This window comes from Dipodomys spectabilis, unplaced genomic scaffold (genome assembly GCF_019054845.1).
Source record: "Dipodomys spectabilis isolate Male_0828 unplaced genomic scaffold, ASM1905484v1 ptg000199l, whole genome shotgun sequence".
NCBI classification, from domain to species: Eukaryota; Metazoa; Chordata; class Mammalia; order Rodentia; family Heteromyidae; genus Dipodomys; species Dipodomys spectabilis.
Genome location: NW_024870876.1, coordinates 362,558 through 377,739, shown reverse-complemented (window position 1 = coordinate 377,739; position 15,182 = coordinate 362,558). Strand labels below are relative to the sequence as shown.

At 40.5% G+C, this 15,182-nt stretch overlaps 1 protein-coding gene across 1 annotated transcript; it reads left to right on the top strand.

The window, feature by feature from the left end:
* Positions 1-5,550: 5,550 nt before the first annotated feature.
* Positions 5,551-11,296, top strand: Chchd7 (coiled-coil-helix-coiled-coil-helix domain containing 7). The gene is made up of 4 exons (XM_042696134.1): positions 5,551-5,645; positions 8,655-8,722; positions 10,409-10,507; positions 11,161-11,296. Exons 2-4 carry the CDS (start codon positions 8,669-8,671, stop codon positions 11,263-11,265), a joined length of 258 nt encoding a protein of 85 aa, XP_042552068.1. The 5' UTR covers positions 5,551-5,645; positions 8,655-8,668; the 3' UTR covers positions 11,266-11,296.
* Positions 11,297-15,182: the final 3,886 nt, after the last annotated feature.

Here is a 15,182-nt window from a genome sequence, read left to right as displayed (position 1 = left end):
TTATTTGTAAATACTTTTCCAAGGTTATCTCAACACTCACTGATCAGTTAAATATGCTGCCTATATTAATTCCTGTTAAAATTAAAGAAATTAAAAGTTCATTTCTATTTTTTTAAGCAATGACTGACACAATTAACCAGTATTCAGTGCTTCAGAAAAGGTGTTTATCAGGTTCTTAAAACATTTTTAAAAATGGGACAATTTATAGCCCTTTCACCTGGAACATATTCACTATCTTAAATTTTACTGAATAGATTCACTTTTCTCCTTCTGAAACTTTACATTCCTTCAAAGAACTAAATAATTCAACACCTTACTAATAGAAAGAACAAAAATATATTTATTTTGTTACACAACTGCAAACAAGAGAAAACGTATTCAGGATGTCTAAGTAAAGTTATTTAACAAAACTTTTTTTTCTTTTATGTGCATCTGTGTGTTATATGTGTGCATCTGTGTATTAAACAAGTAATTTTTCACAAGTTAGTTTCTCAAATAACAGAATTCTAGATTATAAACTATTAAAACATTCCTAAAAAGATTACCATTTTAATCACATAGTTTAAGACAAATGATTACTGAAACAAACTTCAAAGATAGCCATGCATATGTTTTAGTTGTCTGTCTTTTTAATTTTCAGTTAACACAGGAACACTACATCTAATTTAGAATACAATATTTTAATCCCCAGAAAGGTAAATTTCCAGAACACCAAGCCAAAATATATATAGTAACAACCAGGATTATTTTTAAAATGAAGGAAAAATCCCTTTTATTTAATGATTAATATTAAAAGATCATTAAAATTTAAACTCTGAATAAAAAGCAAATTTGCTAATTCACTTAGCTATAAAATATCTGATTATCAAAATGTTTTTGTTACAATGAACATACAGATAGAGAATTTTATCAGGATTAGCCCAAATACATAAATCATCTTCCACAGCAATTAAACTTCATAGAATGTTGAAAAGCAAAACAGACATCTGAATTTCAAGTCAGAATTTCAATCTGTGAGATTCTCATTCTAAGTGAAGAATTTTGGGAGATCCAGATAAGGGTGCTCAATAGAAAGGACACCTAAGGCATTTATAAACCTCAATCAATTTAAATTGCATATTGTGCTGGGTCCTATGGAATAAGATTCTCTAAGAAATTATAGATTTTGTATATGTACCTCTGAGTCAGTGAATTTTCTAGTTCAGACATGTGGCTAATTGTGTTAAACCCAACATGAAGTTTTATGTCACTCTATGTGAAAAACAAAAAAACAAAAACAAAAAAATCACATTATCAGCACTATAATTTAGGCTGATAATAAATGAATAATAAATTGAAGTTTCCAAATAACCTAAGTACACCTCAATTATCGAATACAAATGGAAGAACCATTTTGCTTCACTTTTACAGATACTGGGCTTATTGATATTAGCATTGGCTTTTCAAAGTGGGAACTATTCAAGATCTAAAAATTTCATTAATCTTAAACACAAAACTTAATTCTGACTAATTATAGTCACTATAAAAGTCTTGAATCCCTCTCTCTCTCTCTCTCACAAACACACACACACACACACACACACACACACACACACACACACACACACATCAATGAAAATGTGAGATGAACTCCAGAGCTTTTTAAGTACTGATGGAATTCTCTTAACCCCTAGATACACTGAGGGGTTGGATGTCTGTCTCTTCTTCATTGATAACCTCTTTCCAATTAATTTTTATTTAACTGTGGTTCATGGCATTATTTTTTTTAAGGAGTTCTTAGAAAGCTGCAATTGTTTCCAAAATCAGAAGCCAATCACAGATGATGTACTCAAATATAACAGACATAATATTGTTATGGAGGTATTTACAGACAAGTGTCCAAAGAGCTCACTTGTGAACGCCAGCTTACATACAATGGACTCTAAAATAATAATTTGTTTATATAGTATGCAAGAAAGTTTAGCAATTCAGCCCTAACTTTAATCCATTTCCTTAAGTCACAAAACAAAGGAAAACATTCATGAATTTCATATATCTGTGGAAAATGAACACAAGTTATTTCTAAGATTAGCCTTCATTTCAAGGGGGTACAACTAACAACGTACACATTACACATTTAAAACGTATTGTGGACATCTAAAACATAAAAGCTGATAGTAGTTTAAGATTAGTAAACATTTCCTCTGAAACAACACATATTCAAGTTAAAAGATGCAAACGGACAGGTCTCATGATTTAAAAATATTTCCATTTCAAAGGCGCAAAAGTTTCTGCAGATGTACAGGATGGGCTTTAAAAATGGACACATATGTCAACTTTTCCATGGTCTTGGTGTGTGTGTTCCCCCTTCCTCCCAATGTCTTCTGCTCACAATGCTAAAGAATCTTCATCTCTCTGCTGTATTTTCAACCAGAAGTCTTCAATACACAATCTAGCCAAATTGAATATTAGGTATTTTACAGCTTTTACAAAATGGCTGTAAAATCACATTATGGGCATACATAGCTCTTTGATCTCACTGCACAGAATTCATAACTGTTCAATAATGCTATACCATTACACCACACACCTTAAACTATTTCCATTTTTCCACAATTCCTTCCAAAATCAGCTTCCAAAGCAATGTAACATGAAAAGTTCCTGGGAGGGCTGGTTCCACAAAAAGAACACTTTTGGATACACACTAAGCTATACACATCTCCATCTTCTACTAAGTTTGTTTCTCCCTCCTCTCCCTCCATCACTCCTAAAGGTGGGTGCACTTGAGTAATGGAAAGAGAAAGCCTTTCCATCACCACACCCTCTCAGCTCCTTTGCCTTTGGTCCTCAGACAGGGAGTCTGTGTAGGTGATGAAAATGCCAAGAAAAGAGAAGCTGTCCCTTTAAAATGCCCTGCTAGGTCCCATATCCCACGTGGAACCAACATCAGCAGCACTTTCCCATTTAACATCCATGTGAAGCCAGAAGCACCATCCTTTTAGAGAGAGAAAACCAGAAAACCTCAGCTTAACATTCCTTAGTGAGCATGCACAGGTGAAAGCAGTGTCAGGAAGGGAGAAGACCCAGCAACTCCCCACCCCTCCCCAAAAGGTACACCAGCCTTGCCCTCCAGTCTCTCAGGGCTACCTCACTTCTCAACCCCTCCTCTGGAGAGCCCTGCTGAAAGAAAGGAGGGAGCCACGAACAAAACCTGAAGCCTAAATGCGACGAAAATGCCAACGAAAGCCCCAGTGGTTTATTCTTCCAACCACACATATTAACTCTATTAAGAAAATGGCATCACTTTTTTTTTTCGACCCCAAAGGAAAATAAATAAATAAATAAAGAGCCCCCGAACCTCGCGAAGAACATGAAAAGGCAGAGATAAAATAGCAAATATGGTGTTTATCTTATCTCAGATCAGTCCCCATTACCAATAAGTTTAGCAGTTTCTGCACTACCACCTCCCCCTCCCTCCCCTGCCTTCTCTCGCATCGGATTTTCACGTTTTCTCATTGTCGGTGGAGTTATAAAAGGCTTTTGCCCTCCGAAAGTTTTAAAAAAATAAATAAATATTAACTCCTTGGTCCCTGCAAAGTCCAAACGGACTTCAGAGGAAAGGCGGTTCACACTTTTACCTCTGGCGAGAAAAGGGGGAGCATCCCGGATTTTTAGGGATTTTTTGCGATTTTTTAACAATTTTTATTTGGTTATATGCCTGAGTTCTCCCTCCATTTTGGTTGTTTATGATACTGACAACAAGCTGTCCCTGCTCTGTGCCGATCTCCTGCTTTCATTTAGCACCCCCTCCCCCTCCCCCCCCGCAGCCACACACCCCGGGCTCACACCTCCCTGCAGACCCCGAACCCCGACCCCAGCTCGCCCACCTGAGCGGAGGGCAAAGCAAAACCCCACCAAATTCATTTCTCCAGAAAAGAAGAAGGAGAAAAAAAAAAAAAAACTCTTTTGGAAAAAAAAAAAAAAGAGGGGGCAAAGTTACCCCAAGTCACTCAAAGTGCCCCCCAAATATTGCCGGCCGCGGGTCTCCGCTAGGCCCTTTGGGACGGGACCACCCCCCGGGATGTTTTGGTGGAAAATGCGGAGACTTTACTCTCAAAACTGAATTTATATTAATTTTTCCCTTATTTTTCGGGTCTCTAATGTCTTCCGCTCTCGCTGCTGCCGCAGCCGCTGTCACAATATTCACAGCACCAGAGAGGAGGAGGAGGAGGAGGAGGACGAGGAGGAGGAGGAGGAGGAGGTGGAGGAGGTGGTGGTGGAGGAGGAGGAGGAGGAGGAGGTGGTGGAGGAGCAGGAGGAGCAGGAGGAGGAGGTGGAGGAGCAGGAGGAGGAGGACGAGGAGGAGGAGGACGAAGAGGAGGACGAGGAGGAGGTGGTGTTGGTGTTGGTGGTGTTGGTGCTGGTGGTGGTGTTGGTGCTGGTGGTGGTGGTGGTGGTAGTGAAGAGGAGGAGGTGGAGGAGGAGGAGGACGAGGAGGAGGACGAGGAGGAGGAGGAGGAGGAGGAAGAAGAAGAAGAAGAGGAGGAGGAGGAGGAGGAGGAGGAGGAGGAGGAGGAGGAGGAGGAGGAGGAGGAGGAGGAGGAAAACTTTTCAAACTTTCCAGACCCTGAATAAAGGGTGTTCTTCTTCTTCTTTTTTTTTTTTTTTTCCCACCGACCTCACCTTCGGGTCCCCAGCCGCATCGCCCCCCGCCTGTCAGAGGCGACCGCGGGAGTCCCCGCAGCCCCGGGGAATTATTTCCATTTTATTTGTATTATTATTTTCCTCTCTGGGGTCCGGAGCAGGGGCTGAAAGCAGCACAAACTTTTCCTCCCGCTGCCGCCGCCGCGGCTCCTCTGCCCCCTCGGCCAGTCCCATAATTTAAATAACCCTGATATTTCTCCCGCTAAACGCCTCTCCGCCGCCCCGAACCCCGGGAGAACTCACCGCGGGGCTTTAACATCCTCCCTCCGGCCCGTCCGCCGCCTTTACACCGCCCGCGGAATTTCTAATAATTTTTTTCTCATATTTCGGGCTGGACGCGGCGGGCCTGGAAATTGTTTCCTTACGCCTCTTTCCAGCAGCCATTGTAGTGTATGCGCTGCCCCTGCAGCCCAACTTGCAGCTGCCGCTGCCGCTGCCGCCGCCGCCGCCGACGTCGCGCCCACCGCCGCCTCCCCCGGCCTGTTCGGCCGCCGCCCCCGCCTCCCGCCAGCCCGCCCTCGGCCCCCTCCCACCCTCCACTCAGCCCGCCTCCTTCCGCGCGCTCCTCCCTGGATCCGGCCACTCAGCGCCGCCGCCGTCGGGCTCCGGCCCTCCCATTGGTCCAGAGTGCCGCCTGTCAGAACGAAGTGTTAAGAGGTAGCCCTTCGGCGGGGGGCGCGGCGGGGCGGGGGAGGAGGCGGGGCCACGCCGCCAACCCCGCCCACTCCTCCCGCCCCGGCCCTGCTCCCTCCAACTAGGGGCGGGGCAAGACCCGCCCGCCCCTGACCCGCAGAGTCTGGCGCGTCTGTCAGTCTGACGGCGCCGCGCGCCGATTGGTCGAGTTGTCGCTGGGGAGCGGGGGCAGCAAGTTGGGGTGCGCACTACTTAAGGTCCTGCTGCGTGAGCCATTGACGTGTTTGGAGCTGGAGACGGCCTGGGTTCTGGGGAGGCAGCGGCCCGAGGTGAGTGGTCCTATGCCTCTCCCTCTGCGTAGGCTGAAGGGAAGCGGGGAGAGTGGGGCATGCCTGGGTGGCCGCGGGGCTGGATCCACTTCTGCAGCCCCTGGCCGCTTCCGCCCGGCGTCGCCGCCGCTCGGGCTCCTTCCCGCGACTCCTTCTCTGGCCACCCAGGTCTGCTCGTTCGGCCGGGGCCGGCCGAAGAAGGTGACCTCTGCCAGGCCCGGACACCCCAGCCCTTTGCATTCGCCTCCATCTCCAGCTTTTGGAGCGCGATGGCCTGCCCTCCCCCCGTCCCTCCCCTTCCCCGATTTTCTCATTCTCCGAAGCCCCCGGCTCCTCTTGGTCGCTGAGCGAAGCCAGGTGTGCTCACCTGTGCCCGTCGTCCACATTGGACATCGATGGGCAGCTCTGCAGACTCTGCTCTGACCTCCCCGCCCCCTCTGGTACGCACCCTTGACTTCCTGCCCCTGGCCTCTGCACCCAGACCGTGGGGTTTATGGCTTGGTGTGTTTTGTTGCTCCATTTAGGAGTCACAGACCCTGCTTAGGCTCTGACCAGCCAGCCTCAGGCATGCCTGGATGTGTTCTCAGTAACGTTTTCCTTCCCCCTCTCCTTTCAAAACTGCTTGCAGAGTCGGGGGGCATGGACAACTGTACGAAAAATCAAGAGCTACACAGGCGATCAGTTTGCTCCTAGGATGATGTCGTGTGCTTTTTACTGCCCTTCCCTCAAATCTTTGGCTTTCTTTCTGGTAGTCCTCTTGCAAGTAGTTGAGCCTTGTAACATTTGCTTAGTGCAGTACCTTCAAAAAGTAAGCAGATAAGGCCTCTCTAGCCAAGCACTCAAACTTGTTCTTCAGACCAGTTCCTCTCTGTTAATTGCCATTTCCTCTTCGTGTCTGGTACTACGTAGGAATTCAGGCAAAGGAGGTGACATTCGGAAGTCCACACTTAGAGTAACTTTTCCTGAGACACTGGAAGGAAAAGAAAATGCAATGTGAATCAACTCAAACAGTGAATCTGATCCAGTGTAGGTGATGGTACAAGGGTGTCATTTTTGAAGACTTGATGATGATAAGGAAATACAGAGTAGAATACTTTGATGTAAAGCAAGCTATTTAAATTCTGTGTCCGATTGTTGTCGAGCTTTTTCCACTCAAAATGTATGAACAGAGAGGCAGAGTTCTGTGTTATCACATCGCAAGATAAATGTGAAAGAGAAGGCTGTGAGTTATTCCCGAAAGAGTCAAGTCTACAGAAAAAAAAAAAAAATTGTGGAGACAAAGAAGCTTCTATGTTTAATAGAACAGCATTTTGGATTTCCTTTTTTTTTTGTCAAGATATTTCTGTTGGCTAGATTTGGTCATGTTTTAATGAAACTCGTAAGATATTTGGTAATCACTAGAAGTTAAAGGATCCCAAGGATAACCAAACCCTGTCCTTCTTTGCCCTCTTGTAACCCCACAGGGTCTCCCTCTGTGGCTCAAGCTGGAGTTGAACTGGAGTACCTCCTGCTTCTGCTTTGCAAGTGTTTGGATTACAGTCCTGCACTACATCACCTGGCTTAACCAAACTGTTTTCTGTCCCTTTTTTGAGAAGGTTTTTTTTTTTTTTTTTTCTCTGTGTGGTCCTATCTTGCACAAGGAAAAGTGAACCTACTTCGTATAAAAATCCTTTTTATCTCCTTATATCATCCAATTTGTTGTGTGTGTGGGGGGGGGGGGGGTGTTCGCGCGTGTGTTGCCTGTTCCTCTCTTCTGGGGTTTGAACTTAGGGTCTTTAGCTCAGCTTCTTGCTTATGACTGGTTTCTACCCCTTGAACCATTCTCTACTCTGGTTTTTTATTAGTTAAATGGGAGATAGGTGTCTTCCAGACTTTTCTACTGGGCTAGCTTCGAACCAGGATCTCTTCCTGAATAGCTAAGATTCCAAGTATGAACTATAGTTATACCCTATAGTACATTTTTTTTAATTCAGAGTTTTGTAGGATGTATTACATTATTTTGCTGGATTCTCCTTTGATTTTTAGATAGATGAATGATTAACCTAGAATATGATTTGGGCTAAATCAAGTCCTTAAGTTTATTTCAGAACTTTCAAAAGTAGTATAAGTGCTTCATCTTTAGAGGATACCAGTATATTCAAACAAAAACAAAATATCACTTTGAAATAGCCTATTATGACTGTTGGTTTTTAAAATGTTTCTTTTAGTTCTGTGACATCTCTTTGATGATAAAAGTCATATGAATTTTAGTTGAGCTTCATACTGGAGAGTAATTGTCCTGGAATATACTTGATATACTTATTTCATGAATATATAATTTGATAATTAATTGGGTCTTAGGGAACTGGTGATCTAAAACAAAAGAAAACCCATCTGGCTTTTCCAAGTGTCAACTAAGTAATAATATAGCTTTTTGGTATATTGGCTGCCCTATGGGTGCCCTATGGCTCTGGTACTTTAGTTGATGAATGTTTTGTTTAAAGTTGGGCTTCCTAATAAATTGTTCTTTCCTTCTTTGTGCATTATTAATTTTCGTTGGCATGTTTTGTTATTTAAGAAATGAGGAAAAAATAATACTGATGTTTGCTAGACATTACAATCAAAGTTCAGTAGCTCCCATTGAATACGGCCTGTTTTGGCACTGTGACAATACAAAGGAGAAACACATCGGAGTTTTTATTGTTGTTGGTACTGGGGTTTGATCTCAAGGTCTCGAGATTGCTAGGCAGTTACTCTCACTTGAGCCATGCCTCCAGACATTTTTTTGCATTTTCCCCTATCACTGGCTTGGGCTGTACAATTCTACTACATATGGCCTTGTAAGTAGCTGCAGTTACAAACTTGAGCCAATGTGCCACACCCTCCAAGTCTTCATTTCCAAGTAGGGGATAATGAAGTTCCTCTCTAGATGAGTATTATATCAAAATTCAATTTTCAAGTATTGGTGGGGCTAATGAGATTAATTTTCTGTCATTCCCTGCCTAACTGCTTTTTTCTCTGTACCTTCAGTAAGAAAACGTAGAATGGCCCTGGTGACAAAGCGACTGAGAGATCCCGACATAAATCCTTGCTTGCTGGTAGGAAGGTTTGCTTTTCATTTTTTTGAGAATTAAGTTGGAAAAAGAAGAAGAGGAAGAAGACAAAAAAAAAAAACATAAAAAAACAAAAAACAAAACCAACAATAAACCAGGCTTCCAAAAAAAAAACCAACAACAAACCAGGCTTCCATCTAATTTTGTGGGCATCTGTTTCCTGCAGTTGTTGAATAAAGTTATTTCTGTACAAAAAAGTATTCTTGGTCACTGTATTTTATTTCACTAGAGCATTTAAATGTGCATAATACGGCTAGCAAAGTCTTTTTTCTTTAATTTCGTTTATTTGTAAAAATGCAGCGTTTAATTGCTAATGGGAAAATAGGCATATGTAACACTGAAGAAAATCTTTTGTTGAAGTAGAGAATGCTGGAAGGTAGCACATTTTTCAATTGCCATTGAATTTATGGTTTTCATAGTATTAATTTCTTTGTGTTCTCCAGACAGCCTGGCTGAATATAAAAGGGCTGACAATAGAATTAGCTTTGAAATTAAGGTTATCTGATAGCTTATAAATAAATCTTTTGGTGAAATAACTTTTTACTTGTACTAATACGGTATGCCTTACAATGCTTTACTGTGGCTTTGAATCATACTACGGCTGTGAAAAATTGTAGTTCTTGATTCTGTATGCATTTTTTTTTTAAATGCATACATCCATAGGGCTAGCAGAGTGGTTCAAGTGGGAATACCTTCCTAGCTAGAACAGACCCTGAGTTCATACCTAAGATTACAAAAATTATATTCATTCAACATTTGTTGTATTAGAACATTTTTTTAACAACTTGAAGTAGCATGTCACTTAGATTTGTGAAGCAAGAAGTTGTGTAAAACAGCCTCTCATAATCGCTTTTACTTTGAAATTTGTCATTTAGTCTACTTCCAGGTCAGATGGCTTAAGTATAATTTCCAAATGGCATCTACCCCTTTTTAAACTGGTAACTCTGAGTTGTTGCACTTTGGTTTTGAAGTAACATGAGTGGTAACTATAAAGTTGCTTGATTTTAGTGTACTTAACTTGCATAATAAAGCTTAAAATGCATTGAAGTGAATGTTAATTTCAGTTGCCTTGATGTAAATCATTTAGCAATTTCCTTAGACTCTCAAGATCATCATTAAGATCAAACATCAAGTAAAACAAAAATTTGGAAAAACCAGAACTGTACTATCAGTCTGGAGACTGGCTTTTTGTTGTTGTTGTTGCAGGTACTGGGGTTTGGACTCAGTCTCATGCTGTCACATAGGTGTTTTTTGTTTTGTTTGCTCAAGGCCAGTGCTATGCCACTTGAGGCATGCCTCCAGTCCTGGCTTTTGTTTTGGTTAAGATCTTACCCAAGTATCAAGAATTGTAAGCTAGGATTCTGATTCTAGCTGTGCAGCAATTATTTTAACTGTATTATTTAATTTTCAGCTTTTGGATCAAATGATGACAGCCAATACTTTTGTTCAAACTTCCATGATATTTAGAAAACTGGCCCAAACTGTAAAAAGAAAGATGTATGCCCAAGCAGAATGGGTTCTGAAATAGTTGGCTAGATAATTCAGTTTTTATTAGTGTACTGATTATAAAATGAACAAAAATGGGAGGAAACAACTTCAGCAGTTTTTGTTTGGGGTATTTTTTAGACCATGTTCTAACTTTTAAATGATTACTCATTTGATATCTTTAAGGAATCTGATGCTTCTACAAGATGTATGGATGAGAATAACTATGACAGGGAAAGGTGTTCCAGTTACTTCTTGAGATACAAAAACTGCCGGAAATTCTGGGTAAGCCTAGTTTGGTTAGCTTTGTGGACTGACAATCTTGTTCCAGTGATGACCACCAGGAGTCTTCACATTACCCTCTTAGTTATGGTATTTCAGTCCCTTGTTTTGTTTTCTCACCCTATTCTGGGGTATAAAAAGCAATTTTAATATAGGTAACTATCTGCAGCCCTAAAACAGTAGCTGTGTTATAAATTAGTTTTCCTAAAGATGGACAGAATGTATAACTTATCCTGCTAGGACACATCGTACTAGACTGCCATTTCTGCCTCCTTTCCTATTGTCATGTATGGCAGGCAAAATAATCCCATTTTCTTAAGACATTGCTATATAATTTCTGTTTGGGTAAGCACTGACAGAATCCAGCTACTTGCTGTATGGACTGTTGATTTCACTTAACAGTTGTGTGGTAGCATGTGTGTGTATGCATGCATACATGCATAAACAGATATCTCCATCTCAGTTACTGTTAATGTATTTCTATGTGAACAATCCTTCTATAAGTGTTAATACTTTGAAAATTGTTATCTGGAGCCTCAGGTTCGGATTAGTCTAACTTGGCTTTCACAGTTTTTCTTGAGGAAGCAGAGTGCATTATTGACAAATGATTAGCATTTAATAAATGACTAATTTTGCTTTGTTATGTTTATACACAGAATTCTGTCATGATTCATAGAAGACAGAATGGAGTGAAGCCACCCATGCCTACAGCAGCAGAAAGAGATGAAATTTTGGGAGCAATGGGAAAGATGCCTTACTGACTGTTTACATTAAAAATATTTATTTAACTAGGACTGATGAATATTTTTCACAAATGATTGCCATAATCTTCTAAGAAGGATCTTAAGTTCTGTGAGGAGAGCACTCCTGTTAGCCCAGAGTCCTTGTTTGTTCTCAGTGCTACAACAGTGCTTTACTTCCTAGAGCTAAGGGAGGACTATACATGCTATACTTCCTAGAGGTAAGGGAGGACTCGGAAGGGTATAGGAGTTGAGCTTCTCTACTGGATCCTGAAAGAAAATTGAGGTCTGGACACATGAAGACTTAATGGGACTAGGAGAAAGGCAGTGGTTCTAAGAAAATAAAGTAATTCAAGTGTCTATTTAAAGTGGGTGGAAGTATCGTGGAAAGAAGACTGGGAAGGTGAGTTGCAGATAGATGTGTGTGTGTATGTGTGTGTGTGTGAGCCTTAAACCCAGGCTCTACTCTAAAATTTCTTTCCTTCACTCACTTATCTAAGTAAGGTTAGTACTTTCCCTGGGGGAAAATGAGTGAAGGGAAATTATCTTTAAGATATATGAAAAAGAACTAGTGTTCTATCTTTGAGGAGAGGCTTAGGTACAGAATCTGAGACTGAAATTGCCTGGAGTGATAGTAGCAGTTCTCAAACCTCAATAACAGAATAGGGGATAAAGTGAATACTCTTAAAAATAGGATTTCAATTGCAGGATGAGATGACAAGGAAGGAAGCAGGGGTTCGTCAGGCAAACGCTATACTGGAATGAGAAAAGCATAATTTTTCTTTATGATGTAAAACTATGAGAATACTCTATGGGAGCTGTAGTGTAGCTTGTGTAAGTGTTGTGTAAGTGTTCTCCTATACTCACTGCCACTTAAAATTGAATTGTTTCATTTACAAGATATAGTATTTAATAAAATTTAATGAGTTCTACAAAGCTAATGAAAACAAGTTACTATATCCTATTGTATCACCTGGATCAAGAGCATAGTTTCAATGGCTCTAGACAATGAATTATTGGAGTAAAATATCCAGCTCAGAAATTTTTTTAACCATATCATCTTCCTTGCTAGATGCAATTACATTTGAATAAAAATGGATGTTGATTATTATTATTATTTCTATTATTATTTACTATTTGCAGTCTTGGAGCTTGAACTCAGGGTCTGGGCACTGTCCCTGAGCTGTTTTTCCCTCAAGGATAGCATTCCACCACTTGAGCCATGGTGCCACTTCTGGCTTCTTCTGTTTATGTGGTACTAAGGGATTGAACCCAAGGCTTCATGCATGCTAGGCAAGCACTCTACGACTAAGCCACATTCCCAGCCCAAAATGGATTATTTTTAAAATGCTCTTGATTACAGTAAAAAAAAAAAAAAAGATAAAATTGGATCCTGAAATGATTATGTGAGAAATATTTCATTTTTGTATCACTTTTGTGAGTGTACATACCAGGATCAGCACTCTTCCTGTAGTTATTTGTCTTGACTGAATTTTTAAATTTATTTTCCACAGATTGTATTATTGCCAAGCACAGCAGACACAGATATGAATGCCTGCCTTACTGCCTTGTCTGTGGGCATTCATGAATCCCTGGATGAATACTTCAGAGTTGAGTTGTTGTGTTGTGTTGTGACTATTTAACCTTTTTGGGGATCTGATGATGTTTTCCAGTGTGGCTGTGCTGTTCAATTCCCATCTGCAGTGTATGAGAGTTCTAGTTTCTCTACATCCACAACATTTGGTATATGACTGAGTTGATAGTTACTCTACTGGATGTTAACTGTTCTCTCCATGTGGTTTTTGCTTTCCATTTCTTTGGTGGCTAAAAAACTTGGTTGGGTATCTTTTCATTTGTATATTAACTATTTGCATAACTTTGGGGAAATATCTGTTCTGATCCCTGACACATATTTTAATATTTGGGTCATTTTACTGGCTTATAGCAGTTCTTTATACTAGATAAAAGATATTGGATGTATGCTTAGCAAGAATTTTCTCCCATTCTATAGGTTGAATTTTCACTTTCTGGTGTGCTTTGAAGCAAATTTTTAAAATTTTGGTGAATGGGAAATATTAACCTGTAAAGTTGAAGATACATAGAGTATTAACCTTGCTGGTCATTAGTGCTAGATTTGAGCAAAAAAGCTCAGGCTCAGCATTCAGTTTCTTGAGTTCAAGCCTCAGAACTAGCAAACACACACACACAAAATTTTAACTTCTCTCCAATGAAATACAAATTTCCCTTTTGCTTCTGGTGTCACGTACGAAGGCATTGCCTAACCCAAGGTCATGAGTATTTACAGCTCTTTTCCTGTAACAGTTTTGTGGATCTACTGTGAAAATTAGGTCATCCATTCGTTTTGAGTTAATTTTTGCAGATAATCTGAGGTAGAAGTCCAACTTCATTTTGTACACCTGACTACCCATTTTCCCAGCAATCTTGAAAAAGAGTGTTCTTTCCTCCCATTGAATTAGCACCTTGTTTTAAATCAGTTCTATATGTGAGAATGTTTTTCTCTGAACTTCCCATTCCATGTCATTTGTACATGTCTACCCTTAGGCCAGAGCCATGATGTAGAGTGCTGTAGCTTTGTAGTGATGGCATAGCTCTTTGGTTTCTGTGTATTTTCTGTAATATTTTATTTTGTGCTGTAATGTGGCTTGAACTCAGGGCCTGGGTGCTGTCTCTCAGCATTTTCATTCAATGCTGTTCAATTCTAAATTTGTCTTCAGTAATTCTCCAATTTCTAGTTAGTTGCTTTACTACCATAATCACTTTAAGGTAGAGTTCTTTTAATCTATGTTCAATCTCATTGCCCCCCCTTTAGGTGGTGGCAGAGTCCCAAGGGTCTTCCTCATCATCACTGTTAAATAGTTGTATTTCTCCAAGATTCTGCTTTGAGAGAAGTAACTTGTGTCAGAATGTGAGTGAATGATTGCTGGGAGAATTTAGTTGTGAGGCAAGATCTTATATGAACTTACCAAGTAGCAAAATACCTAGGAGTCATTTTCACTATGTTCATGTTCACTTGCAGGAAGCATCTCATTCAGATTCTCAGGCAGATGGGAACACTGATGCCCTGGGTCTGTCATACGTAAAAATCCTTTTGAGAATCGCTGTATTTCTAAGTTCCCTGGGACATAAGCAAGTTATACCTATAATAACGTGTCTGCATCTAGTATGTGGTAAATAATCCCAAATGTGTGTTTCGGGGAGATGCTGGCTTTGAAAATTGAAAATTGTTCAGGCTCAAACAATGAGAAAGGGCAGACATTTTGCAATAAGTCTTTCTGGAAGCAGTCACTGTCGAAAAGAGTTTTCAAGGTTCCCATGCATATACAAGCATATCTGGATACGTTTGCTTTGTGCCACAGAGGCATATGGTACTTTTCTTTGTTCTCTTAATGAAGTTGTTTGGGGTTATTACTGTCTATCTGTGATAATTAGATTTATCCCATCTCTGTCAATGGCTGCTGTTTCCGTTGTTTGCTATACCATTATCCAATCAATCTCTTATAGATGGATATCCCGTTATAACAAAGTTGTAACAGTCTTCTTCGTACCTGGGTCTTTGTCCTGCATGATTTGTCTTAAGATTTCTGTGCTTTAAATTTTATAGGTAATGGAAAATCAATGGCTCTCCAAAGAAGAAACATACCAATTTTTACTCCCATAAATCCTGTTTCTTTCCTGATACTCTTGGTCTCACTGGGTACTTCAATGTTTTAATCTTCACTAATCTGATGAGTGAAAAAATGGAACAAGTTGTTTATTACCTTTGCCCCCTTTTCTCGTTTAGATTGTTGCTGTGAATGAATTGGGAGTTTCTTGGAATATTAAAGAAATTACTTTTTTCCTTTGTATATACTGTATATTTTCCCAGTTCATCTTTTAGCTTTGTTATTGACTCCTTAAAAATGTTTCTTCTGGGTGTC